The sequence below is a fragment of the Miniopterus schreibersii genome (assembly GCF_964146895.1).
Source record: "Miniopterus schreibersii genome assembly, chromosome: 2".
NCBI classification, from domain to species: Eukaryota; Metazoa; Chordata; class Mammalia; order Chiroptera; family Miniopteridae; genus Miniopterus; species Miniopterus schreibersii.
The window spans coordinates 496,653-523,903 of NC_138102.1; the positions used below are offsets into that span (position 1 = coordinate 496,653).

The 27,251-nt window shown below is 57.3% G+C and overlaps 1 protein-coding gene across 1 annotated transcript in view; it reads left to right on the forward strand.

Annotated features, from left to right (window-relative positions):
- Positions 1–26,609, forward strand: part of ARHGEF10 (Rho guanine nucleotide exchange factor 10) — a 51,459-nt gene extending 24,850 nt beyond the window's left edge. The window contains exons 12-28 of the mRNA XM_081128411.1: positions 710–889; positions 1,027–1,143; positions 3,412–3,504; positions 3,985–4,155; positions 6,177–6,322; positions 6,824–6,984; positions 11,097–11,212; positions 11,797–11,924; positions 12,072–12,172; positions 13,476–13,597; positions 14,307–14,393; positions 15,973–16,193; positions 16,409–16,566; positions 18,497–18,639; positions 19,750–19,924; positions 22,025–22,147; positions 24,876–26,609. Of these exons, the coding sequence (XP_080984537.1) occupies positions 710–889; positions 1,027–1,143; positions 3,412–3,504; positions 3,985–4,155; positions 6,177–6,322; positions 6,824–6,984; positions 11,097–11,212; positions 11,797–11,924; positions 12,072–12,172; positions 13,476–13,597; positions 14,307–14,393; positions 15,973–16,193; positions 16,409–16,566; positions 18,497–18,639; positions 19,750–19,924; positions 22,025–22,147; positions 24,876–25,360 (2,727 nt within the window). The 3' untranslated portion in view covers positions 25,361–26,609. The remainder of the gene's footprint in view (positions 1–709; positions 890–1,026; positions 1,144–3,411; positions 3,505–3,984; positions 4,156–6,176; positions 6,323–6,823; positions 6,985–11,096; positions 11,213–11,796; positions 11,925–12,071; positions 12,173–13,475; positions 13,598–14,306; positions 14,394–15,972; positions 16,194–16,408; positions 16,567–18,496; positions 18,640–19,749; positions 19,925–22,024; positions 22,148–24,875) is intronic.
- The last annotated feature ends 642 nt before the right edge of the window (positions 26,610–27,251 follow it).

Here is a 27,251-nt window from a genome sequence, read left to right on the forward strand (position 1 = left end):
GTGTGGCTCAGTGGTAAGAGCACCAGCCTGTGTACCGAAGGGTCTTGGGTTTGATTCTGGTCGAGGGAATGTACCTGGGTTACAGGCTCAGTCTCTGGCCCTGGTCGGGGTGCGTGCAGGAGGCAACCGGTCGCTGTTTCTCTCACATTGATGCCTCTCTCCCTCCCTCTCCCCCCACCTGCCCCTTCCCCTCCACTCTAAGAAAAATCAGTGGAAAAAATACCCTTTGGTGGGGATTCCCCCCCCCTCACACACACACACACACTCTTTACAGAAGAAAGTCAGGCACAAGCGAATCAGCGTGGTGAGTAGTGAGCATTCTTGTCACGTCTCCCAGGACACAGGCTGCTCCCCTCGGGCACAGGGCGCTGACCTGCCACTGAGGCGCCTGGTGCCCGGTGCTCGTCTGGACAAATGTATGTGCAGAGAATGTCCGCAGGCCAGTCCTGACCCTCACCGTTCAGACTGGTGAGACCTACTTGTCATTTACAGCCAACCTGGTTACCAAGGGCTCTTTCATCTCTACCTTTAAATCTGATGTAATCACTGAAAAATAAAACACTTCAGGCTGCTGAGACGGTTCCCATCTATAGGAGCATGTTAATAAATGTCTTTTAATCTAGGAAATAAGACCAGTGGTGTGTGTTGGGGTGAGTGTGACTCACGCAGTCAGTTTCTCCACGTTTCCCGCTGTCTTCTCCCTCCCCAGCAGTACGAGCGGCCGCTGGCGGAGATGGAGCCGCGGGTGCTGAGCGACCGGAAGCTGAAGGTGGTCTTCCACCGGCTCCGGGAGGTCCTGCAGTGCCACCGCCTGTTCCAGATGGCGCTGGCCAGCCGCGTGGCCGAGTGGGACTCCGTGGAGATGATCGGCGACGTCTTCGTGGCCTCTGTGAGTGAGCGGCGGCCCCGTCGTGAAGTTCATCTCGTGAAACATCCCAGTGACTGAGGCTGTTTGCGATTATTTGAGCTGGGACGGGACCCCTGTGGACCCCGCGTCGCTCACACCTTTCATGTCTCTGGTTCCAGTTTTCCAAGTCCATGGTGCTGGACGCCTACAGCGAGTATGTGAACAACTTCAGCACGGCCGTGGCCGTCCTCAAGAAAACTTGCTCCACGAAGCCCGCGTTTCTGGAATTTCTAAAGGTAAGAAGCTTTTTCTCCCGCCCCCCTCTTTTGGGTTTTAACATCTCTGAAAACAGATCCCATGTCGCAATACTTGATGATAAAACTTCACACAACCTCGCCGCTGAGTGTGCAGTGTGATGCTTTGTAAAGATTGTGGCACCAACAGCACCCTGGGTATTGGATCAGTGCAAACAGTGAAGGTGAATTTTTAGGGGTAACATAGCTTTTATTTTTATTTTTTTATTATTTTTTTAATATGTCTTTATTGATTTCAGAGAGAGGAAGGGAGAGGGAGAAGAGGGACATAGAAACATCAATGGGGAGAGTCCCTGACCGGCTGCCTCCTGCAGGCCCCCGACTGGGGATCGAGCCCACAGCCCGGGCACGTGCCCTGACCGGGACTTGAACCTCGATCTCCTGGATCGTAGGCCGATGCTCAACTACTGAGCCACGCTGCTGGGCAGTAACATAGCTTTTAAAAATAACCTTTACGTGCCCACCCTTGACAGTGTGTGGTTGGCGGCATGAACAGGTGGAAAGTTAAGGTTGGCCCCGGAGGCGGGATGTTGGACCCCAGAGGTAGCGCTGGGAGGGATGGAGCTGCCTGTGGCCCTGGGTCAGAACCTGAGCAGCCCACGAGGAGGCGCCCGGGCCGGCTGCTGTCAGGCGGGAGGCCCCTGCTCGGGGACGTCCGGCAGGGAAGGCATGCCCAGGACCCCAGATGGCTGTGGACGTGTGAGATCTGAGCAGCAGCAGGCCCCCTGCCCCAGACTGGGACGTAGACGTGACAGGAGAGCTCACTGTACGTTGAACCAAGTTAAATTCCCCTTCAAACACTGTGGCCGTCCACTGGACCGGGTCTCATTTCCGTGAGGCTCACTTTGCCTCGTAAAACCGTAGACCGAAGTTTGTTCCTGCTACTGAATTGGACTCTTGGAAACTCCTGCCTCCTGCGGTGAGCGATGCGGGGAGACATTCTTGCCGACCACAAGGCTTTAGTTGAGCCGAAATATCTCCCTCGCCCTCCTTTCTCATCTCACGTGGGCTCCCACGCTGCAGGAACAGGGTGGGTGGCCAGGCTGGGTTTCTGGGAGATTAAACCTACCCCAGCTTTGCAGAGCTGAGGTCCTCTGATGTCTTTCTCTCGGGAAAGAAAACACGGTGATTCTCCCGGAGCCTCTCCCGGGGCCGCTTGGCCGGAACACGACATCGGGGACAGTCCCGTGACTCCCCGCCCAGAGCTCAGCTGAGAGCCGGGTTCTGCCCCACGTGGGCAGGATGAGCGGTGTCGCCACAGAGACTCCGCGGTGCTGGCTCGGCGGCCTCCCGGCCCTTCAGCTCCAGCTCGGGAACCTGTGGACTGTTCTCCATCCCTGTGCCTCCCCCGTGGCTGCAGAACCTCAGGAAGGAGCTTGGTCCTTAGGTTACTGAGACAGACTCACAAACGGACGAGGCTGCCGAGCAGTCAGAGAGCTCTTAGCACACGGAGTCGGCCGGCCGGAGGTTCCGGCTCAGAAACCGGCCAGATGCTCTGTGGACCAGGGGACGTGAGGGCACCTCAGGCACAGGAGGGGGATCTGAGGGGATACTAGGGGGATTTTAGGGGACGGGAGGGGGACCTGAGGGGATACGAGGGGGATTTCAGGGGACAGGAGGTGGATCTGAGGGGATACAAGGGGGATTTTATGGGACGGGAGGGAGATCTGAGGGGATACGAGGGGGATTTTAGGGGACAGGAGGGGGATCTGAGGGGATACAAGGGGGATTTTATGGGACGGGAGGGAGATCTGAGGGGATACGAGGGGGATTTTAGGGGACAGGACGTGGATCTGAGGGGATAAGAGGGGGATTTTAGGGGACAGGAGGGGGATCTGAGGGGATAAGAGGGGGATTTTAGGGGACAGGAGGGGGATCTGGGGATACGAGGGGAATTTTAGTGGACAGGACGTGGATCTGAGGGGATAAGAGGGGGATTTTAGGGGATGGGAGGGGGATCTGAGGGGATAAGGGGGATTTTAGGGGACAGGAGGGGGATCTGAGGGGATAAGGGGGATTTTAGGGGACGGGAGGGGGATCTGAGGGGATACGAGGGGGATTTTAGGGGACGGGAGGTGACCTGAGGGACGGGAGGTGTGATGTTCCTGAAGCCCGTGGGTGAAATGCCTGCAGACTCGGGTGCAGGTCCTCCAGGGGCGTTAGCTGGGTCCGAAGGCCGTCTGTGGGCTGGGCAGCGCTGGGGCGAGGTCACGCTGCCGGGAGGTGAGTGGGACCCGCCTCTCTCCGCAGCAAAGCCAGGAGTCCAGCTCCGACCGGGTCACGCTCTATAGCCTGATGACCAGGCCCATCCAGAGGTTCCCACAGTTCATCCTGCTGCTCCAGGTACCCCGAGCCCTGGGTATTAGTAACAAAAGCTGTATTCTTCCTAAAGTCAAAATACCCAGAAAGTGTGTTTTATTTGCTCCGATGCCAAGTCCTTCCCGAGCGGTTGGTTTGTGCCGGCGCCGTTGGCGTCCGCGGGGCGAGAAGTGGCAGGAAGGAGGTGGTCACAGGCCGTGGCGAGGGGAGGACGGATGCCAGCTAAGAGTTAGACAGTTAGTTCTTTGACTACCTCGGGGCACGTTCCCCAGGCCAGGCCCGGGTGCGGGGGGATCTCGCCACAGGAAGAAAGGCTGTGGCTGTGCCCCGTGACCCCAGCGCGGCTGTTCCGAGGGGTCCATTCTTCCGCAGTGGCAGCGATGCCAGTGTCACCCTGCGTGGGCAGCGTGGGAGATGTGGCTGCTGGGCTGGCAGCCTGGGGGTGCTGACGACCCTCGTCCCCCACACGGGCAGTCACCCCCGTTCTGCCTCGCTCCCCTGAAGGACATGCTGAAGAACACGCCCCGAGGACACCCCGACCGGCTGCCCCTGCAGATGGCGCTGACGGAGCTCGAGACGTTGGCAGAGAAGTTAAACGAGAGAAAGAGAGACGCCGATCAACGCTGTGAAATCAAGCAAATGGCAAAAGCCGTGAACGAGCGATACCTGAACAAGGTGGACGGAGCTTTTACTCACGTCTGCGCCGAGATGGCTTCTGCTTTTACTAACCAGCCGTCACTGTTTCGGCCGCTCGCTACTAACCTTCGGGACTAAGGAAAGCTCCCCGGCCGGGTTCTTACCTGGGCGCCGATGGAGAGCCGCGGGCACGGCCCCGACCCCGGGCGCTGCTTCAGCCGCAGCGTCTGTGTGTCCTCAGAAACGGGGTCACGGGCTCATCGGGTCCTCAAGGGGACCTGGGACCCCCAAAAAGGTGAAGAGCAACTCTTTCCGCTCACGTGTGCTTTCGAACGCGTTTCATTTTACTCACAGGTGAAGCACGATGCACATAGTTTAAGTTTTTTATTTATTTGTATCGGCCTTGCATGGGCTCCGCTGTGTCCCGGGTGCAGAGCGGAGCGGAGGGGGCCCCTCCCAGGACTGTCCAGCGTCACGTCACAGAATTGTTTCCTGTGATGACATCGGATCTGTAGCTTTACCCTGGCCCACGGGAGGTTAATTTATTGAGCCGTGTTAAATAATTACATATAATACTCACTATTGCCAAACCACTTTGTTTTCGTCAGTAGGAGTAATTCCCCACCATATGGGACCTTCAGTGATCTGACTCTTAGGAACTTTATTGCCGTATGTTTTAAGCACAGGCCAGTTTTGAGTCTCTAGATGACGTGTAGGAATTTTTCTAAGCAGACAGTCGCTGTTGTTTAAAATCGTGCTTCCCTGTGGCCCTTGAGTGTTGAAAGCCGCGTGGCGCGGCGAGCTCAGGGCCCGTGAACGGTGGGCTGGCGCCTTCCTGCGAGCCGGTTGGGGGGCCCGGCGGCCGGTGTGGTAACAGGAGGGGAGACCGTCCATGCCGAGGGCCCCCACTTCCCAGGGCTGACTCGTTTCCGTGAGTCTGACGTGTCTGTGAGGCACCCGATGAACACAGGCACCTTCCCCGGGGACCCCAGTGCTCCGTGGGCCCCGTGACATAAAACGAGGCCCCGAAAGGGGCTGAGGTGCTGACTTAGCTGTGCTGCCCGTGGGAGAGCGAAACGACAGGCTAACCACTTTCACTGCAGCCTGCCCGCGGACATGGGGGTGGACGTGGGGGGTGGCGGGGCGGCCGCAGGGTGAGTCCAGGGGGAAAGGAGCAGTTATTCAAGGTCATGTGAGGAGAGGGAATAGACGGGCGACAGGTGACAGCAGGTGACGGCAGGCGATGACAGGTGACAGCAGGTGACGGCAGGCGATGGCAGGTGACAGGTGACGGCAGGTGACGGCAGGTGATGGCAGGTGACGGCAGGTGACGGTAGGTGACAGGTGACGGCAGGTGACGGCAGGCGATGGCAGGTGACAGGTGACGGTAGGTGACGGCAGGCGATGGCAGGTGACAGATAACGGCAGGTGACGGCAGGTGATGGCAGGTGACAGGTGACGGTAGGTGACAGGTGACAGCAGGTGACGGCAGGTGATGACAGGTGACGGCAGGTGACGGCAGGTGACAGGTGACAGCAGGCGACGGCAGGTGGTGGCAGGTGACAGGTGACAGCAGGCGACGGTAGGTGACAGGTGACAGCAGGTGACGGCAGGTGACAGCAGGTGATGGCAGGCGACAGGTGACAGCAGGTGACGGCAGGTGATGGCAGGTGACAGGTGATGGCAGGTGACGGCAGGCAACGGTAGGTGACAGGTGATAGCAGGTGACAGCAGGTGATGGCAGGTGACAGGTGACGGCAGGTGACAGGTGACGGCAGGTGACAGGTGACGGCAGGTGAAGCCCTCGTTTGCAGAGTCGTGTTTCTGAGCCTCAGACGTGTGTTCCTGCCGCTGTTTAGTGACTGAAACCCCGTCTGTGAAACTTTAGTTTAAACGAGCTGCCTCCTGAGCTCCCCGGCGCTTGTGCGACCGGAGCGTGTGGGTCTCCTAAGGAGATGCCGTGAAATTTCGGTGCCGCCTGCGTGTCGTGGGCTCTTCTCGTCTCTTACTCTGATCGACGCGGCCGTGGCAGCTGGGTCAGCGTGACTTTGGTTGTTCAGCTTCTCAGCAGCGGAAGCCGACGCCTCGTCCGGTCAGACGATATGATAGAGACCGTGTACAACGACCGGGGAGAAGTCGTCAAAACCAAAGAGCGGCGGCTGTTCATGCTGAACGACGTGCTGCTGTGCGTCACGGTCGGCGCCCGGTAAGGACGCGTCGGCCCCACCAGCTCCCTTCTCAGCGGCGAGCGGCCTCGCCGACTCTCGCTCAGTCCCAGCCGCCCGTGCGCAAAGCTCAGTAACCCCCCGCGGGGGGGAAACACGTGCGAACCCAACAGGCTGCGCTGCTCCCGGGAGTGGAGAAGGAGTTTCAGGGTTGACCCACCTGAAGCCTCAGAGAACCACTGTCCCCACAGGGGGTTCCCTGTCAGCAGGCGCAGGGCGCTCGGCGTCCGCTCAGCCACCAGGCCGCGGTCGGCGTGGTCCCCGAAAGCTCTCTGGGAGGTTTGTCCTTTCACGTCCTCCCGGGCTCTCTCGAGCACACAGAGGACAGAGCTGCTCCCACGTATCTCATCAGAGGCCTCCTGCAGCGGGTGGTCCCCGTTCCCGAGGCAGCCAGAGGCGTGAGGGGTCCACAGCTCCGGGGTTCCCTGGAGAATCTGGGGGTGCCTCGTGGCTTCACGTCGTCGCTCACGTTGTCGTTGCAGCGCCTCCCAGGACGGCCACGCGCTGCTCTCGGCCGGCCAGAGGCACCTGCTGAAGTGGAGCGTGCCGCTGGGCCACGTGGCGGTCATAGAGTACGGCAACACCGAGGGCGCGGCCGAGCACCCCCCCGAGAGCCTGGCCGTGGTGGCCAACGCGAAGCCACGTGAGTGACGTGTTACTGGTGTGCTTGCTGTCGTGGGCGGCGTGGCCTCGGACAGAACGGCCTCTGAGTATAAGCAGAGCCCGTCGGGTAGATGTGTGGGTGACACCGGTGTCAGCGCAGGCGGGTGGACAGGCTGACCTGCTGGATCAGGTGCTGACCTTTAGACATGCCCTGGAGTGGGCAGTGGGCACCCCTGGGTTCACGGGGAAGCACCCGGCATCTGGGCCACTCCCGTCCCCCCGTCCTGGCTCAGTGCTGCGTTTCCCGCGGCAGATAGGACACGGGCTCTCGCCCCCGCGTGGTGCTGACTTGATGCCCAGCACGTCTGGTCTTGGGCCAGCTCTGCTGAGGCCAGCGCACGGTCCCTCTCCAGCCCGGGGGTGGCCCTGGCTGTGAACGTCACGAGGTAAAGTGAGAGGAAGGGAGGAGGGGCCACATGCTCGGAAACGCTTCAACAGTCGCGTCACATTCACGGGCAGGATTCCTAAAGGGCCTTCAGACGGCAGATTTTGAACTTAGCATAGTGACCGTGACTTTCCCCCCTTTTTTTTATCCAAGTGAAACCAGGCTGAGTTTTATCCACTGTCTGCCTGTGAGCAGGAGGCCCCAGGAGGGAGACATGAGAGCAGTTTCCCCGGAACAGACTTGGGCAGGTCTCCCGGCAAGTGGGGGAGGGCAGAGAGCGGGGGCACTTTCCATAAGAGCTTAGATCCCCCCAAAATAAACACAAGTAACAACGAAAACAGCACAGGGAATTAAAAAGAGCAGGTGTGACGTGGGAGAGAGGAGACTGGTTCTTAAAGAGAAGTGAGCTCGGCACGGGGAGGCTGAGCCGTGACGGCAGAACCCAGCCCCGGGCCTCCCCGAGGGGAGGCAGAGAGGCGGTCGCTGTGGTTTTAAAATACGAAGCTGCTTCAGAGGCCTGTGCCTGGTGACAGCCCCGCGTCTGGGGTCTGGGTGTAGAGCCGTCTCACTTTTCGGGAACGTCGCCAGCAGTAACACTTTAGTGATCCGAAATGTGCGGCCCTTTTCCGGGCAGACTTACAATGCAAGGGCCTCGGGATGGAAGGAGGCGCTGTCCCCTGGTCGCCCTGGATGGAGGGGCTGTGTGCTGTTCACCTGGAAGTCTGGTTGGAGCAGCACCCAGGGGTGCGGGCATCACGCTGGTTTCCCGGGTGACTCCAGGTGTCTCCTGGGAGTCCCAGGGGCTCGCGGAACCTCTGATATTCTTGGCTGCATATCGAGAGCCGCGTGCACGTGGCCGGCCCGAGATTCCTGCTTGGAGGTTCATGTTCTGTGGAGGGTCTCGGACAGTCCCCTTCTCAGTTCTCCCTCCATTAGAAATAAATTTTCTCCTTTTAACACGTCAAACTTTCCTAAATTAAAACACAGACCTCGGGAAGGGAGCGCTCGCTCGAGGCCTGGGGCCTGCCGGATGGAGGGGCAGGCCTGCCTTGTCTCCCCCCCCCACCCGCGGGCTCCACATTCAGCCCAGCGCTGGCCCCTCCCCACCCGGGACGCGCTCAGCCTCCTCAATACTGTCTGTGGGAGCCTGGCTGGGGCCCTGAGATTTCCCAGGACCCGGTCACCCCGCGGCCGGGCGCCCGAGCAGGAGTCCCTGGGCGCACAGTCGTCCCTTGTCTGCCACCAGGATTCCATCCGGCTGACAACCCCGCGTGTTTCCTCAGCAGCAGGGGTTTCCAAGGAGATGGGAACTTGTGACAATGAACCTGGAGGCGCCTGTGGAAGTGGGGTGACCGTGTTAGCACAGGGACGGGGGCGTCACTCAGCATGCTGGACGCTGGACTCGGGCTGGACATCTCTCAACAGAAGCTTTCATTCACAGATTTGCTCCTTAGGTACATTTGGCCAGAAGAGGAAATTCTTTCCTAAACCCTGAGTAACATTTGGGAAAACGCTCACCTCTGGGCGTGTCGTGTAACCTGAGTTGGGGACACCCATGTGTCTCGTGGACGTGGTCTTTGTTCCTCTGGACAACGCACGTGGCCGTTTCCTACTTGCTTGTGTCCCCAACACACTCTTGATGAAGCTCGTCTGAGGGTGGAGCCCAACCGGGAAAACACCCCACGGACCCAGCGCCTCTGACTCAGCTGCCCCACGTGGCTGTTCCTTCAAGACGCTGGCTTAACCGCGGTGTTTTCTCCATCACGTGTGGCTCACTCCCAGGGAAGTTTAGCAGCAAGAGGAAATATTTCCAAACTCAAGCACCAAAAGTAACTGGGTTGCTTTTACCCTGTGATAATTTTAAAAATAAAGAACAGAGGTGGGCAAATCACTAAAAGTTAATATCGCACGTGTAATGTCATCACGAGGCCGTGTTCACTGAGTAGTTTGCCATTGAAAGTTTATAAAAGCACATATTTGTGTTATTAGCTAAAAATGTTTTAAACTATAAACATTTACTTGTAAACAGTTAAGTTATATACTGTTAAGGAAAGAAAAAGTTGACACACAATCACGGAGACAGTCTTCTCCTTCTTTTGTGAAAACACCTGAGACGTAAGAATCGTAGGATTGTCTCCTTCAGTGACGAAAACCAGGCGGCTGAGCGTCTGCGTCCACCGGATCCCGTCTCTAACCCGTGGTTCTGGCAGAATAAAACGTTTCCTTGCTCTGCAGCGAAGCCTCCAGTGTCTGCGGACACACAGGTCTGGGATACTGACACTGGACACGCCCGTGTCCTCCTGTTAGCACACGTGCTCCGTACACTGAGGATGGGACCGGCCCCATGGTCAAGCATGGTCCCGTCCACCATCCACAGTTGTCAGGATTTTAGGCCATTGACGGCAGTGCCTTCGACAGCCGTCCCAGGGCTTCTGTGACCAAATTCAGCTTTGACTTTTACTTCGCAGCATGTTCATAATTTAAAATATTTTTAGCGCCTGGCCGGCGTGGCTCAGTGGTTGGGCGTCGACCCAGGAGCCAGGAGGTCGCGGTTCAATTCCGGGTCAGGGCACATGCCCAGTTTGCAGGCTCCTCGATGCCCAGCAGGGGGCGGGCAGGAGGCACCCGAGCGATGACTCATCAAGGATGTTTCTGTCCCTCCCCCTCCCTTTCTCTGTACAATCAGTAAAAACATATTTCAAAAAAATTACATTACTTTTGCTGACAAACTCAGCGGACGCAGCGTGTGTGTGATGAACGGTGCTCTGCTAGCTGTGTTCGCGCACATGGCGAAGGCCGTGAGCCAGACCCGAGGAGACACAACCGTCAGGAAACGGGTGCTGTGCTCACCCTGATGGGTCCCCTCTCCTGCCTGGACCTGGAGTCCGTGGCCTCAGGCAGCGCATTTCCCCAGAAAGTGGACGAGAGGACGGGCCGACTCTGTGCACGGGTGTCGCTCTGAGCTCAGGTGCCACCGTGTCCGCGTGTGGCCCAGGCCGTGTCCTCACCCCGCGCCCATCGCTGGCGGGGGGACGATGTGAGCCTGGCAGGGCGGCTCCCCGGAGCCGTTGCTGGGCTGCCCTCGCCCACCCACCGCGGGCCCCGCTCCATCCTTCTGCCTTTATTTGTTCGACTTCAGAGAAGGATCCCTGGGGACACCTCCTGATGTTGGATGACCCGGTTGCTAGAAGTTCGGCTCAGGTTAAACGTTGTTTCTAGATACTTCTTAGTAGCAGCAACGGCAGCTACAACGTCTAAAACACACTAGAGATGACAAACCCAGGCCGTGAGATGTTCTCAAAAACTCACCAGCGTCCTTCAAACACAGCAAGGTCACGAAAGACAGAGACGGGCCGAGGAACTGACCTAGACGGGGCTTCAGGCGGAGAAGCCACAGCTCAGGAGCCGAGGAGCCTGAGTGGACGGCAGTGGGGACGTGCTGATGGGCTCACGGCGCCCGTGAACGCGGTTTCCATGGTGGCCGGAGGGGCTGAGGTCTGGGGGACTCGAACGTCGGGGAGGGCAAATTCTCCTCTGTAAATCTAAAATTATTTCAAAATAAAGAGAAAAGTTAAAATTTCTAAATGCTTGAAAATATTTACTTTTTAAAAACTCAAACCTAACTGGAGTTTATGTTTCGTGCCCTGTTCCCGGGCACTGGCGTGAGTGTGGCCTCAGACCGCCGCCTCCGTGTGCGTGCTTTGCAGACAGAGTCCACGTGGGGCCCGGGCAGCTGTACCAGGACCTGCAGAACCTGCTTCACGACCTCAATGTGGTCGGTCAGATCGCGCAGCTCGTTGGGGACCTGCGGGGACACTACCAGGTAACCGCCGGAGCCGCTCGGCTGCAGGTTCTGGTTGTTTCTAACTGGCGGCAGCACGTGGTACCGTACGTGGTACAAGACCACGTCACGGCCACGGTCAGACACGAGCAGGTTGTGCCTCGCCGGGTTTGGACGGGTGGACGATGTCAGTGTGACTTTCTGTCCCTTCCCAGACCCGAGTGTTGGGTCCGTTGTGGAAACGGCTCAGCACCGTCCTGTGGCCTGACCCCTGGGTCCCTTTCTCCGCATCAGACACGAGTTTCCCATGAGACAGCCTCGCTCCCTGCAGCCCCCCCGGTCCCCCCTCACTCAGCGGTTAGAGTGTCAGAGCACTGACGGGTCGAGGTTTTGATTCCTGGTCAAGGGCAGAACCTGGGTTGCAGGTTTGATTCCCTGGCCCTGGCCAGGGTGCGTGTGGGAGGCAGTCAGTCAGTGTGTCTCTCACATCGATGTCTGTCTCTCCCTCTCCCCCTCCTCCCTCCCTTCCACTCTCTCTAAAAGTCAATGGAAAAAATACCCTCAGGCGACGATTAACCAAAAAAGTAAAACAAAATAAAACAAAATGTGCTGCGTGTTCCTTCTAGAACTTGAACCAGGCCGTTGCGCACGACTGGACGTCGGGGCTGCAGAGGCTCATCCTGAGGAAGGGGGAGGAGATCCGCGCGGCCGACGGCTGCCGGGTTCAGCTGCAGCTCCCGGGCAAGCAGGACAAGTGAGTGCCCACCGCAGAGCTGCCTCGGCCCCGGCCCGGACGCGGTCCTGGTCGCATCACACGTCTCGGCTGCTGACCGTCGGACAGGCACGTGGGATTTGTGGGCTTGGGTCTCACTTGTGACGTGAGCTCTCCGTTCTCCTGCAGGTCTGGGCGGCCCACCTTCTTTACGGCCGTGTTCAGCACCTTCACGCCGGCCATCAAGGAGTCCTGGCTCAGCAGCCTGCAGATGGCCAAGCTCGCGCTCGGTAAGGGCTGCACGTTCCCGGATGAGACGCGTCCAAGCAGGGCCTGTGCGTTTCCCAGGCCTCTGAGTTCCCTGCCTCATGACGAAATAGATGCCCAAGAGGTAGAGTCAGGCTGGGGAGGTGGACTTGACCGTGGTCTCCATTCCCCTGAGACGCTTTTACCCAGGGAAATTAATCCTGCACAAGGAATCGATCGGGGGTTTATAACCTAGGGGGTGCAGGGGAAAAAGCCCTCACTGTTACTGTAACAAAACATTCACATCAGCTGAGATTGCTCAGCACAGGTAACGGCCCCAAGCCAGGAGCCCAGCCCTGGGTCCCGTCCGGTCTGAGTCCCCACGGCAGGAACATCGGGGTCCATCTCAGCCTCCACTCTGTCACCCTCACCTGTGAGTGGAAATGCAGGTGGGACTGACCTGTCCAGCAGGGACAGGTGCAGCTTTATCATGATTTTCTTGCTCCTGTGTCCATTAGCCTGGCCTTTTTTGATATATACAGGGCAGAGCAAAAGTAGGTTTACAGTTGTGAGTACAGGAAACAGAATATATTCCTGTTGTTATTACTGTGTTATTTTCCATACAAACAACTGTAAACCTCCTTCTGCCGCACCCTGTATATGAGACTGACTGTTGAAATGTATTGGTGTGCACACTTACACGATTCACACACACGGATCTGTTACTCAGAACACGGGCTGGGGGGCGTGTGCACGTGTAGAATTCTTTCAGATGCAGTTACGTTCACCGATACTAAAAGATTAACTGAAAATAAAGTGCAAAAGAGCAGTGGCTGTGGGAGCCGTGCTCGGCTGCCGTGGCTGTGGACGGGCCTGTGTTGGGCTGTGCCCGTGGGAGCAGACGGCGACCCAGCTCCTTCCTCTCTCCCTGAACAGTTGAGGGTTGGCCAGCCAGGCTCAGGGTGACCCAGCAAACAGCGGATAGTCGCTCTGCAGAGCGGGCTGAGCCTGAAAGTTCACCGCTTTTCTCCATGGATTCCTAGGTCCCCATTGAGAGCCAACGGCTCACTTGGTGGTGGAACCTCAGTCTGTGTTAAAGGACTTTTCTCACTGTATCTCTGAACTTAAACATCTCAGTTGCTTAAAAAAAAATGAACAAGAATAACAAAGCCCTGGGTGTTCCCGTGGTGAGGCCACGGGGGCCACGGGGGGCCGTGGTGCTGCCTCAGGCAGGGCAGCTTCCGGGCAGCCCGTCTGGAGGGAAGGGGGTCCCTGCTGCAGGAACAGGGCAAGCTGTTCCCCCGACCCTGTCTCACTGCCGCCCTGGCCCCTTTCCCGACGCAACAGGGGAGGACAACCACCTGGGCTGGTTCTGCGTGGAGGACGATGGAAACCAGATTAAAAAGGAGAGACACCCCCTCCTCGTGGGACACATGCCGGTGACGGTGGCCAAGCAGCAGGAGTTCAAGGTGACGGGCGGGTTATCCTCGTCTGGCGCGGGGAGTGAATGACTAGCAAGGGGCGGCGTCCAGCGCCGGGTCCCCGGTCAGCGCCCCCGCTCCTGCTCTAGGGTCCGTGTTTGGAGCTCACCCAGGATCCCTGTGGTGTGAGGCCACCCCCTCTGCCTCATGGGGCCAGGTGCTGGGCATTTGCGGGAAGAGGGTGCACATCACACCTGTCAGCGTCGCCCCCGTATGTGGCAGCATTCGTGGGAGGCCTTGCGTTTGCGTGGAGTGCGGGCCCCTCCAGCGTGGGCTCAGGCGTGCGGTGTGTCTGTGAGGAACCAGAGAAATGTTATTTCTTACTTGGTCCCTGGCGACACCCACACCCAGAGGCTGGGGGGGACCCTTCCTGAGGGAGAGGCAGTGGGTGGGAATGGGATGGGGCCTGGCCACCTCCGTCCAGGAGCCAAGCCCGCCTGGGACACAGGCCCTGACCCCTTCCCAGTGGGCACCAGGGTCTGGAGATAAAATACTAAAGACTAAAGCAGCTCACAGGAGTTTGCTTCTAAAAAGTTAATTTCTGAGACTCAGACCTTAGTCTTCCCCAGTTTCATTGCTGGATAACTAGCAACCTGGGGCTTCTCTGATCAGATGTCGGACAGAGCCTGTCATTCATTTAAGACATGACATTGGTGCCTCCTTGTCACAGTTTAACGATTAGCTCTCTTCCCCTTAGATCGAATGTGCCGCTTACAACCCTGAGCCCCACCCAGGGCCGGTGGGCCTGCCGGACCCGACAGCCGCAGCCCAGGGCTCCCTGTGGGTAAGACGCCTCCACCTATTTCCATGCAGCCTGTGGTTAGAGGGACAGGAAATCGCAGACCCGGACGTGCAACAATGTTGCAGCTGCCAGTGTGTCCCTGGTTATGACCTGGATGTGCAACAGTGTTGCAGCTGCCAGTGTGTCCCTGGTTATGACCTGGATGTGCAACAGTGTTGCAGCTGCCAGTGTGTCCCCGGTTACGTGTTTATAAACATGGAAGCCGTGGGCCATGACAGGGTGCTTCCTCACGTATGCAAAAGATGCAGATTCTCAAGAATTAAAATGTTTTTCTCTTTCTTTCTCCTCTAAAACTTTGCCAGATTAAATTCAGTCCAAAGACAACCAACAACCAACTTAACTAATATGAGCATAACTTATCTATTTCTTCAATTTGGGTGGTTCAGTTGCATGGGTCCATGCCCCACCTTTCCAAGACCTGGCTGGCTTTTTACACGGAAACTTAGCAGTTAAAGTGAACTTGTTCCAAATAAAATACACGTCTGAGTTATGCCGCAATGGCAGCGGACACTTCTGGTTGGTGCAAACCAGAGGAATTCCTCACATGGCGTGTGTTGAGGTGTCCTGTCTGTCTCCCTGAAGGCCCCCAGGAAGCGCCCCTCCCTGAGGACCCGTCCCTGGAACCCCCAGTGTCCTGCCTCTCGGCAGGGCTCCTGCTGGGCCCAGAGGACCAGCCCGATTACCTGATAACTCCCCTGCCAGCTGGAATGAAGTGACAGGCGTATTGCCCTCAGGGTTTGAGAATTTTAAGGGAGGAATTTTTTTGTTAATTGGCCTGTAAGTGGTGCCTGCTTCCTCTCCTGGTCACGGCCACCCCCAGCCCTGTCCCCAGAGCGGGGCTGTGGTTTGTCTTCCTTCCCCTGACAGGCTGTTGAAGCAGGAAGCTCCTTTGTCACAGGGAAAACACAGAATATCGAAGGTGTCACAAGGTTTCCACAACCAGCCGAAAGGAAGGACCATCTGTGAAGATGGACACACCCTAACCCGGCGGCTCCCTTTCCTGTTAACTCTATTAGCAAGACCTGACTCTTTCCCACTTAAAAAGCAATTAAGTTTAAATTGGGAAGTGGACTTTGCTGAGTGTCTCAAGGGCTCCAGCAAACGGGAGGTTGGGATCATGGGGCCCGGCAGCAGGTCAGTGTAGGGTTTCCCATTAGACCCTTCGGCCCACCTGGGGCATTCTTACCGCCTCCTCTCTTGAAGCAGTTTTCTTAGGTCTAATGCCTGGTAAACTCTAGTGTGACATTACCTGAAACTGATATTCATCTGCTTTGTAAGACTTTACGTGGTGTGTGAATACCATTGTATAGGACAAGGCATATGACTTTTAATGCACATAAAATGTGACTTTAAAAAAAAAATCAAAACTCTGTCCTTGCTATCAAAATTAAGAGAAAACACACACCTAGTTAGCGTGGAAAAGGGGACTCTGTTAGCAGATTGTGTAAACACTGCTCCATCTGTCAACGGGAACTTGGCTCTGGTCCTCGCGGACAGTGCCCGTTTCCGCCTGTGTGGACGCATCACGCTCTCCTTTCCCCCTCCTGACCCCCTGGCTCAGATCGGAAGCTGCACCAGCCAGATGGGCCAGATTGCCATCGTCTCTTTCCACAACTCCAACCCCAAAGTCATTGAGTGCTTCAACGTGGAATCCCGCATCCTCTGCATGGTGCACATCCCCGCAGAGCGGAGCCCGGAGCCTGGCCCTGCCACGGAGCCCGGGACCACGGCTGGGAGCACGCTGGGCGTCCCCACCGTCTGCCTGGGGACCGAGGAGGGAAGGTAGGTCCTGGCCCAGGACATAGGAAGGGCTGGCTTCTTTACAGCCCCAGCTTTCCCCTTAAAATGCAAGTAAAAGGTCAAAGTGGTCAAGTCTTTGAGCTCGAGTTTCTAGAAGGAGCGGGGTGGGCATCCGTGGAGAGGCTGCGGTTACAGCAGCGGCGCCGGGTCCCCGCGCACACGGGCAGGTGTGTCCACAGCTCACCGTTCTCTTCCAGCATCTCCATCTACAAAAGCAGCCCTGATGCCAAGAAAGTGCGGCTACAGCAGTTCTTCACCCCCGACAAGGCCACGGTCATGAGCTTGGCCTGCACACCACGCAGCCTGTATGCTGGCCTGGTCGATGGGGCCGTGGCCGTCTACGCCAAGGCACAAGGTGAAGGGGCCATGTGGGTGGGTCAGTGCCACAGCCCACGCCACAGACTCTCCCTAACCCACAGACACGCCCTCTCAGGGTTCTGGGGCTGGGAGCCTGAGGCCAGGGTGCCCCAGGTACAGGGTCTGGTGAGGCTGCTTCCTACCTGCAGTTAGCGCCTTCTCCCCGTGACCTCATGTGGTGGCCGGGGCTCTGTTCTCCTCCTGTTCAGATAAGGGCACCAGTCCCATCGTGGCCCCACCGTCATGACCTCACCTAACCCTGTCACCTCCCACAGGCCCCTCCCCACACCACTCTGCTGGGGTTAGGGCTGCAGCAGGCAAGTGGGGCCCATTCACAGAACAGCCCTGGCCTACCCTCCTGCCCCCTCCCACATCCAGCTGTCTGTGGGGTGTTCACAGCACCTACTGCTCCCAGCGGTCCTCTCTCACCCCAGCCAGTGACCTCCATGCCCACGGGATGCTCTTGATTCCTGTCTCTGTGTCCTGCTCTGACTCTTCTCCGTCACAGGTCCTGTCCCCTCCCACCTCCATCGTGAGCACCCAGTCCCACTCCTGTCCCCTCCCACCTCCATCGTGAGCACCCAGTCCCATTCCACGTGCCCAGAGTGAGATCCCATCCCTGCCCCCCAGGAGCTGCAGTGACACCTCCCCACCCTCCAGAGCCACCTGCCTCTTCTCCTGGTCCCTCTGCCCCAGGCATGTGGCTTCTGTCTGTCGTTCAAACACACAAGCCCGTTCCCACACAAGGAGTTATCTCCTGCCAGCTGGTCCCTGTGCCTGGAAGGCTGTTGTGCCCTTGACCTTTGACCTTCAACCTCAGCTCCTCGGGGAGACCGTCCCTGATCATGGGTTGGGTCCAGACCACAGTAAATTGAGAGGTGACCTTGTTGCAGGCGGAGGGTCTTACCTGCGCTGTGCAGGAAAAGCAACACCTGGGGAGCGGGTCTGGAAAAGCATTTCATTAATGTCGGGTCCCAGCCTAAAAGCCTCATAAACGGCCCAGCTCGTCTGTCTTCAGATCCCTCGTCTCAGTCTCGCCACTATCCTCAGATGGGTTTGGGCGAAAGGCCCAGAACTAGGAAGAGAGGGAACCGGGGCCGCCTGCCCTCACGGGGAGCGGAGGCGACGCAGATTAGCCTTCAGTTACGTTCCAGGCCTGATGGCTTAGGTGATGGTGAGTCTGCAATTGAGGAGTTGATGTTAATGACCCACAGAAGCCCTCAGCCCCTTTGAAAGGTGCGTCGGGTCTTGCGTTAGATGGTGCTTTACGCTCCCGCCGCCTGTGGGCTCAGCACACGCAGCGTGGAGCCCGTCAGTGCGTCTCTGACGATATTTCCACCCAGAATGCTCGCTGTTTCCTGCGTTTCAGGAACGGAGCAAGTTCCTCATTTTCAGTGGAGACGTTTTCTCCCCATAATATGGTGCATATACCAAGGGGTATTTTTAAATAAAAGCTGAAATGAGGATATTTAAAAGCTTGCTGAGTTGGTTTGGGTACAATTCCTTCCATGATGACGGAATCATTTTATATATTTATCATTGTAAATAATGGTATTTATTTACCAAAAGCTCAGGTGCTGCGCTGAGCTTCTTAAACGCACCGTCGCCTGGTAAATTCTCACCACAGCCTCGAGGCAACGTTGTCCCCATTCTGCTGAGGAGGAAACTGAGGCTTCGGGCGAACGCTGTGTCTGGGATGCGCCAGGCTGGGCGGGGGACGGGACGGCCTGCTGACCAGGGGCTCGGTGCCTTGTCACCAGGTTGCCGGTGGAAACAGTGGGCTCGGGGAACTCGAGTCACCAGAGTCACGCTGAGTGTCACAGCTGCAGACGTCGCCGTGGTTGTTGTTTAGGATGGTCTGGGACCCCTTTCCCGGCCCCTGTGTGCAGACCACTGACTGTGAATGAAGTAAAATATTTCCTCTTCAGATGGGTCCTGGGACTGCGAGCCTCAGAAGGTGATCAAGCTGGGCGTGCTGCCGGTCCGGAGCCTGCTGGTGGCGGAGGACACCCTGTGGGCGGCGTCCGGAGGTCAGGTTTTCGTCATCGGCATGGAGGCGCATGCCGTGGAGGTGAGCGGCTGGCAGTGACCTTGCCGAGTGCGGAGGTGCCCCCGGACGGGTCCCGGTCCCCTCCCAGGGCTGGAGGTCAGGGCCGTCCGCCTCCCGCCCCAGCACACTTGCAGCCCTGCCCGAGGCTGAGAGAAAGGTCCCCCGATTTGCTTAGGAAGAGGGTTACCTCGGAAATTCCACTAACCCCTGACTAGCCACTGACCCCGGGAGTAATGTTCACTGTTTATTGTAAAGACTGTGCTCAGTGTGAACATACAGGCCCCAAGGTCACGTGGGAGGTTAGCGTCCAACGCATGTGGCCGTTCAGACCCTGGGGTAAATGGGTTATTCAGGGAAGGGCGGGGAGACGATTGCCCTGTGGGAAAAGGGAGCGGATGCCAGGCGCCAGCCCCTCTTCTTTTAAACCAGGGGTGGGGAACGTCTGGCCCACGGGCCATGCATGGCCTGAGAAATCATTTGGTCTGGGAAATACAGGCTGCACACCTCACCTGTGACTAAGAGGGAATGTTCTCAGTAGAAAGAGAATTCTTACTACTCGTTAAACAGAAACCAAGTTAACAGATCTGATGACTGAGGCCCAGCCGAGGTCAAGCCCTCGCTCAGCTGACTCGGGGAGGGCAGGGCAGTGCTCAGCTCGGGCTGGAAGAGGGACGGCGGGACATGGGTCGCCTCCTTCGGCAGCAGCGACTTGGGGTTCTCGGGTGTCCCTCTGCTCGCTCCCACTTTCCTCTTGCTCCCGCCTCTTGCCAGCAACCCCCAGGGCCAAGGGCGTTTGAAGTGCAGCTTTCTCAGCCGTGGTAACTGGAAAGTATGTGAAGTTCCAGAGGCTCTGTGATCTGCTGGGGTGGGAGGGGCGGTAAAATAAGAAACGTTTGACGCTAATGTGTTTCCCACCTGCTTGGGGTCTGTGGTTTTGGAGTGAGGGTCCCTGGCTGAGATCCCTGAGAAAGCCCCGTCCGTGCCTCCGGCTCCAGCAGGACACGTCTCAGGCAGGACACCTGCATGGCCCAGCGCTCCACGCGGGTCAGAGGGCGGGTGTCAGCAGACTGCACGGCAGCCTGGCTCCGAGTGCCCCGCGTGCCCGCCCATCGCTCCTCCTTGCCCCCCCAGAGCCAGCTGGAGGCCCACCAGGAGGAGGGCATGGTGGTCTCTCACATGGCCGTTGCTGGCGTGGGCATTTGGATTGCCTTCACCTCTGGGTCCACGCTGCGCCTGTTCCACACGGAGACGCTCAAACATCTCCAGGACATCAACATAGCCACGCCTGTCCACCACATGCTGCCAGGTGACCGGGCACGGGCCGGAGGGCCCTGCGGGCGGAGGGCGTGGAGACGAGGGGAGGGTGAGGGGGTGTGCGGAAATGGGAGGGTGCAGAGAGGGGGCCCGATGTGGAGATGGGGGCCCGATGTGGAGATGGGGGGTGCAGAGGTGAGGGGAGGGTGAGAGGGGTGTGAGTGGAGATGGGGGGTGCAGAGGTGAGGGGAGGGTGAGAGGGGTGTGTGTGGAGATGGGGGGGTGCAGAGGTGAGGGGAGGGTGAGAGGGGTGTGAGTGGAGATGGGGGGGTGCAGAGGTGAGGGGAGGGTGAGGGGTGTGAGTGGAGATGGGGTGGGGGCAGTGTGGAGGGGAGGCGCAGAGACGGGGTAGGGGGTTGCAGAGATGGGACTTCACCCGGTCTCACGGTGTCACACGCTCAGTTCCATCAAGGCAGGGACATTGTATTTGTCAGGTGACTCTGGATTGGTGTAGAATCAAATTAAAGTGAGATTTTATAGCCACAGATGCAGAGGATTTCTCATCCTTAGCCTGACAGGCCAGGCCCTGGGCGAGGCCCTGCAGCTGGGGACCAGGCGACTGGGCGGGGCTCCCAGGGTCCCAGAGGCTGCCCCTCGGTCGGGAGGTGTCTGGAGGTTGCCCACATGGGTTGTTACCTGTGTGGCAACAATACCTGAAACTGTCCTGTGAGCTCTCACTGGACGGTAAAGCTCCAGGGGCCGTAGCGATGGAGACTTCCCCAGCCAGAGAACACAGCCGGACCTTTCTGGGAGGTGACCTGGGGGCCTCTGTGCCTCCTCAGCTGACACCCGCCTCCCGTGGGGCATGTGACCCGAGCTGGCCTTTCCCTCGCCGTGGGAGTCGGTGCTCAGAGGACTGTGCTCTCTGACGTGAACTGCATCACACTAAGCCCCTGGCAGTTGTGGACGCCGCCCTGTGGTCAGCAGTCTGGCCTCAGTCACAAAGGGTCAGAACAGAACTGCCCGGGAGGAGCTCCATCGGGCCCCAGACAGTCCCAGAAAGTTACCTCAGGGTCCAGCTGCTTCCTGCCTCGTCCAGTGTTTAGAGAAGGGCATGTTTAAGGGGAAAGTGCGGAGACCTTGTGTTAAATCGGCCCTCAGTGTCCCCCTGAGCTAATGTCTTCAGGGGTGATGTAACCAAGTCAAAAGGTCAACATTTCTATTGTGTAATTTCCCTCAATACCAGCAATAATATCTTAGGGGAATTCAGCAAATTAAACCAGATGCAAGGTTGTTTATGACTTAGGGAACACAACCCGAGGTGGGCTCATGTCCCCTGGGCTCCTGCTGCCGTCCTGGGTTAACCAGCAGCTGGTTAACCAGCAGTTAACCCTGTGTTAACCAGCAGCCTGACCTGCCTGCTTCCTTTGATTTATGTCCTGGGTGGGGGCAGTGAGTTCCAGGCGTAGCAGAGTTTCCCAGATTCTCATAACATGTAGCACAGACGTCAAAGCTGGGAATGGTGAGAAGTCAAATCCTGTTTACACGCAAACAGGTGACACATTTATGAGGAATAGAAGATCACTTTCAAAAGAACTTCCGAACGAAAATAGTCAAGTTTTATACATACTGTTTGTCATCTGCAAAGGTGTGTCCTGCGGGCACAGAACCAGCTTGTGTACATGTGTGTGTGCCCGTGTACATGTGCTCATGTGTGAGTGCCCAAGCACGTGTGTGCCTGGGTGCATGTGCCCAAGTGTGTGCGTGTATGTGCGCGTGCTCGTTTGTGCCTGATGTATGTGCACGTGCATGTGTGTGCGCATACGCCTCGGGGCTCTGGCGCTGCACCACCCAGAAGTAAATGTTTGCAGAGACAATCGAGGGCATTTGATTCACCTCTGAAGGTGCCAGCCCGCGTGAGGCAGAGCTGATGGGGCCCCACCAGGCATCTGCCCAGGGGCTGCCCCAGGGCACCTTCCCGTTGTCTGGTCCTGTCTTTCTCATCCAGGTGACGGACGTGCAGGCCGTGGTTAGCGCTCCAGTGACGCAGGTCCCTGGGAGTCTTGCTGTCTGGGGCCAGGTCTGTCGTAGTTTCAGGCAGCACATGGGGCACCTGGCCCACGGGCCTCAGACTGTCTGTCTGTCCCTGCAGGGCAACAGCGGCTGTCTGTGACCAGCCTGCTCGTCTGCCATGGCCTGCTGATGGTTGGCACCAGCCTGGGACTCGTGGTGGCCCTGCCCGTCCCTCGCCTGCAGGGCATCCCCAAAGTGACAGGTGAGCAGACTCCTCCCTGGCTTTCGGCCCTCTCGTGGCCTCGCCGAGCACCTCGCCTGTGTCCCGCTTTCTCATCCTGGCAGTTAAACAATTTAAATTATTGGGGGTTTTTAGTGTAAAGACTGTGTCTATTAATTTGAACGATCTTTTGTTTCTCTCTCCTTTATTATAGAACATGTATTATAGTTTGTAGTATTACAGACTATGTAGGATCGTTACACATAATAGTATTTATATATTACACATAACCGTGTTTCAGTGTATGTTATAGTATGTAACGTTTTGTATTCTAAATATTTCTCCACGTTGGAGCCCCCATTTCTGTGTTCGTGCCCAGGGAGAACCATTCACCTTTATTGCCACCTGTTGGTTTCTATGACCAGATACAGTTTTCCTCAGTAAGAACAACGCCTTTTGGACTTTATGTTGTAAAGAGGGAAGCCCGGGCCATGCAAGCGCCCTCAGCTTTTACGTGCTGGCGGGAGTCACGTGGGCTCCGTCTTTTTCGACAGTAACTCGGCTTTTCGACCCCGAGCCTGACAGTGCTCCTGAGTCCAGAGCCGGGTTTCTACTCAGGAACCTGTCAGGGGAAACAGCCCCAGCTGTGCACGAGGCGTAATGCAGAGAGGTGTTTGCACAGCGCTTCCTTGTTAACAGCACAAAGCAGGAAGCCGCCTAAATGGTCTAAATTAGGGGAGATGTTTGAGAAAATGGTCGTGTTGCTGTTTCAGAATCTTAATGCAGCCCAGTAACAATAATGGGTGTGGAGAGGCGTGAATCACGGAAAAATGTTAATTATATACGTTAAGTGAGACCAAGATCTTAAATTTTATGTAATATTGGCCATTCAGGAAAAAAAAAAAATCTCAGGGAAAACATATTTGTAGAAAACTCACCAAAATGTGCAGAAAGGGCCTATTTCTAGAGTCTCTTGCTAATGTCGACCTTGAATGCTTAGCTGTCACCCAGGCACCCCTTTCTGTCCCTGCCCAGCTTGAACGGGCCTGTTGTAAAGAGGTCTGTGATTTAGGTGAGTTCTCAGCAGGCACGACCACATGTCGGCATGAAGGACCTCAGACTCGTTCACTCATTTCTTACGATCTACACATTATACGTACACGACTTGTGCCCATGTGCACAGCGCACTCGGTGCTGAGACAGCCGCCTGCACCCCGCGTTGGGGCAGGGGGACCCCGCTGACCTCAGCCCTGCCCGGTGCTCCGTCCCTGCAGCCACACAGCTGCTCTCGATTTCGCGCCTGTCCACCAATTTGCTCTATTTGTGCCTTGAAACAAGCTTTTTTTTTTTCTTAAAAAAAATATGTTTTTATTGATTTTTAGAGAGTGGGAGGGAGAGGGAGAGAGAGAAACATTGATGAGAGAGAAACGTCCATCGGCTGCCTCCTGCACGCCCCCTGCTGGGGATCGAGCCCGCAACCTGGCGTGTGCCCTGACCGGGCATCGAACTGGCTGCCTCTGGGATGCTCAGCCACGCCAGCCGGGCTGAGGCAGGTTTTAATGTTGCCTGTATTTGCATTTTCTGTCACTGCCTCATACAAGGTGCAGCCTGATTTCTGAGCTGCGTCCTTGTGCACGTGGCTGGTCCACGGTCTGTGCTGGGCAGCATCCTGTGCTCCACCCGCTGAGTCGTCCCCAGGTGCTGTGGTAGGTGTGGGGTCTCTCCTCGGGTGGGCACAGTTCCCCAGGGGTGTCTGTTGGGCGTGGTGTCGCTGGTGAGGAGGGAACACCTGTGCTCAGTCACCAGGTGAGGCTCAGGTGCCTTCCCCGGCTGTCAGGTCTGTCCCACAGCCATCACCCGACCACGTCCCCCATGCCCCGCTGTATGGGAGTTCTGAATTTCCAGCTGTCCCGTGAGGAATGACATCTCTCCACGGCCAAGGACCCTGTAGTTAGTCGTCGGCTTTGGCCAACGTGGGACGTAGGTGAGGCCCGTGAGCCTATGTCAGCCAAGGGTGCGTGCTGGGCAGGGATGTGCTTCCTGGGCTGAGCCACCTCACCTGTGACGCCCCCAGGACTGTGGGGACCTGCACCCACCCGCCTTAGGAAGTCAGTGTTCAGGGCCCGTGTTTCACAGAAAGACTGAGAACATGAATCTCATCACATAGAATTAAAACCTTAGCCCGGCTGGGCGTGGCTCAGTGGTTGAGCGTCGACCTAGGATCCAGGCGATCAGGGTTCGATTCCCGGTCAGGGCACATGCCCGGGTTGTGGGCTCGATCAATGACTCTCTCATCATTGATGTTTCTCTCTCTCTCCCTCTCCTTTCCTGTCTCTGAAATCAATAACGACATATTTAAAAAAATAAATAAAACCTTAGAATTAGTGTGTCCTAAGCCCAAAAACCTTTCATTATGAAAAATGGCAGGAAGTTTAGGCACCTTGTTGCTAAAACTGACACATTTCAGATGCATAATTTTTAATCAAGACTTAGGGAAAGTGCGTTTCCTTCGAGCAGAGCCCGGGAAGGAACCGTGACCGTGTTAGAGCTGAGGCTGTATTCGAGACCATCGCTTTGAAAGCTTTCTTTGCATTAACTAAAAGCCCACGAGAATATAATTCAGAAGCTGTTTTTGTTTTGACTGTCATTCAGGTTTTAGGGTTTTCTGCGGGATTTTGTCACTGGGACGTGGGAGACGGTCGGGTGGACCCCGTGTGGCTTCCGTGTCCCTGCCCCACACAGGCGACAGCTGAGCCCTCTCTCCCTGCAGGGAGGGGCATGGTCTCCTACCACGCCCACAGCGGGCCCGTCAAGTTCCTGGTCGTGGCCACCGGGGTCCCCAAGGCAGACAAGGACAAGCCCCAGGACAGCCCGCCCCCCGGCTCGGACCCCCAGGCTGAGGACACGAAGGATGCGGCCCCCGGCGAGGGGGCCGGGCCCTGCCTGAGCCCCAGCAGTCCCGACGCCGTCTGGCTGGGGGGTTCGCTGGGTTCTATGACGCACAAGAGCGACTTGTCTTCGTCGTCGGGGTCCCTGGAGCACAGGTCCGAGGACAGCATCATCTACGACCTCCTGCGGCACCCGGGCACCGCGCCCGGGCCAGGGCGGCGAGCCAGGAGGGCCAGGGTCAGCTCGGTGCTGGTGGCCTGCGGAGGCCAGGGTCACCGGCGCGTGGGCAGGCGGCCGCGGCAGCAGCGGCCCGAGGAGCTGGCCTCCTCCATCATGGTCTGGCAGATCCCCCTGCCGCACGTGTGACGACCGGCCCCGTCCGCACTGGTCGGGGACAACTTACAACAGCCTTCGGGGAAGAAATGTGCAATATCGTGACGGTGGCGTTCCCTGCCCGGCGTCCTCCTTCACGCCGAGAGCCGGGCCGACGCTTGTGGGGAAGGCGGGAGAGGAGCAGCTGCGCGAGGGGTGGTCCTGGGGGTCCGCCCGCCGCGGCCCAGCGCCAGAGCTGAGCCCTCCAGGCCTCCTCCCACCCGCAGCCCGGGCCAGCGCTCGACCCTCCAGGCCTCCCACCCACAGCCCCGGGCCAGCGCTCGACCCTCCAGGCCTCCTGCCGGGCCTGCCACTTAGGGCCTTGGCGAGCTAAGAGCTCTCGGGAAAATACAGCGTCTTCAGTGGCGTAGGGATTTATTAACAATTCTTAAAATAACTTCCTGGATTCGGATTCACTACTTTTATTTATATTGTATGTCTTTTAAATTCCAGAGTAGAATTTGTGACATGAAGAAAGGTAACAGGGACCAGTCCAAGGGTGTTTCTCGCTTTCTGACGTGAGCTGGGTTTTCCAAAGTGAGACGATGTGCGTATTGTATATTTTAACAAAGTAGTATTTTTATATTGCATTTTTTCTATTAAAAATTAACAGCTAATGCTTTAGTGAATATATTAACTGTAACATTTCATAAATAATGTTTGCTTTGAACCAAAATGCTCAGTGCCTGTCAACATTCAGACTCTGGCGTCGACGCCAGATTTTCTCCCCGTCAGTAGCATGGACGGGACACGTCTCCGTCTCGCAGGAAATGCGTAGCGAGTGTGCGTTGACTCCTTGATGCTGTTTCTGGCACCTGTTGATGTGAACGCTGTTTCTAGGGTGCGTGCTGAGTGACTCCTGGTCCCGGGGCCTGTGGCTGTGCCATTCCTGGGAGTGGGACAGGCACAGAGAGGCCCCCCCACCCAAGGGCCTGCCATTGCACAAGTTTGCTTCTGCCGCCTGCAGCCAGCGGGGGTGTTGCAGTCGCAAGGGGCCAGTGCATCCCTGCACTCGCCGTGAACTCAGCTCTGCTTCCTGGGTGGTGACAGAACTCACCCAGCACTCACCAGAAATAGCTTTCTTAGCACTTTACAGGTGACTAAAAATGCTAATTTTGTGACTCAGCCAAATATTCTCCAAGGTGCTTGTCTTGCCCTCACGTGACAGGAACTCCCCCCCGGCTGTCCTAAACTGTTGGCTGCTATCTTATCTCATAAATAAAGTCTTTTTATTTAAAACTGCAATGTTATGAGTTCCCCCCCGAAAAAACACAAAGGGGCAGTTGAATTCTGGAGAGGAAGGGGTGGCCTGGAGTCCTTTCAAACCCGGAGTCGCTGCTGACTGGTTTGGGAGTTTTTGGTAAATCCAGAGACAGTCCCACAGTGTGGGGGACACGTGCTCGGAATCTGAAGTGGAGCCGAGACGCTTTGGAGACTTGTGTCCTCAGCAGCATTTGTTCTGGGTGGCGCCACGAGACGAGTGGGTTGAATATAAAATAGAGAAGGGGGCCTTGGCGTGGAGCGAGCCCCTGATGAGAACAGCGGCACTGCCGGTGGTTCGCTGGTGGCATCCAGCAGCTCGGAAGTTCTTTACCTAGCCCGAGGCACTCGGCGGGTCTCCTGGTCTGCATCACGATCGCAAGTAAATGAGCGAGAGCCAGGAACCTGCCCGCTGAGTGCGGAGACCTGCGTTCAGGGAGCAGCGGCTCGCCAACTGCACGCGTGTCTGGAGTCCTGCCAGGCCCGTGCTACCAATAGGGTCCCTCTGGGGCTGCAGTGTCCCTTCATTCACCTGGAGCCTGTGCAGAGCCCGGGCCCTTCCTGGTAGCAGGAGGCACAGTGAGCTGGGCCTCATTGAAGCCTCTGCCCAGTGGCTCAGAGACAT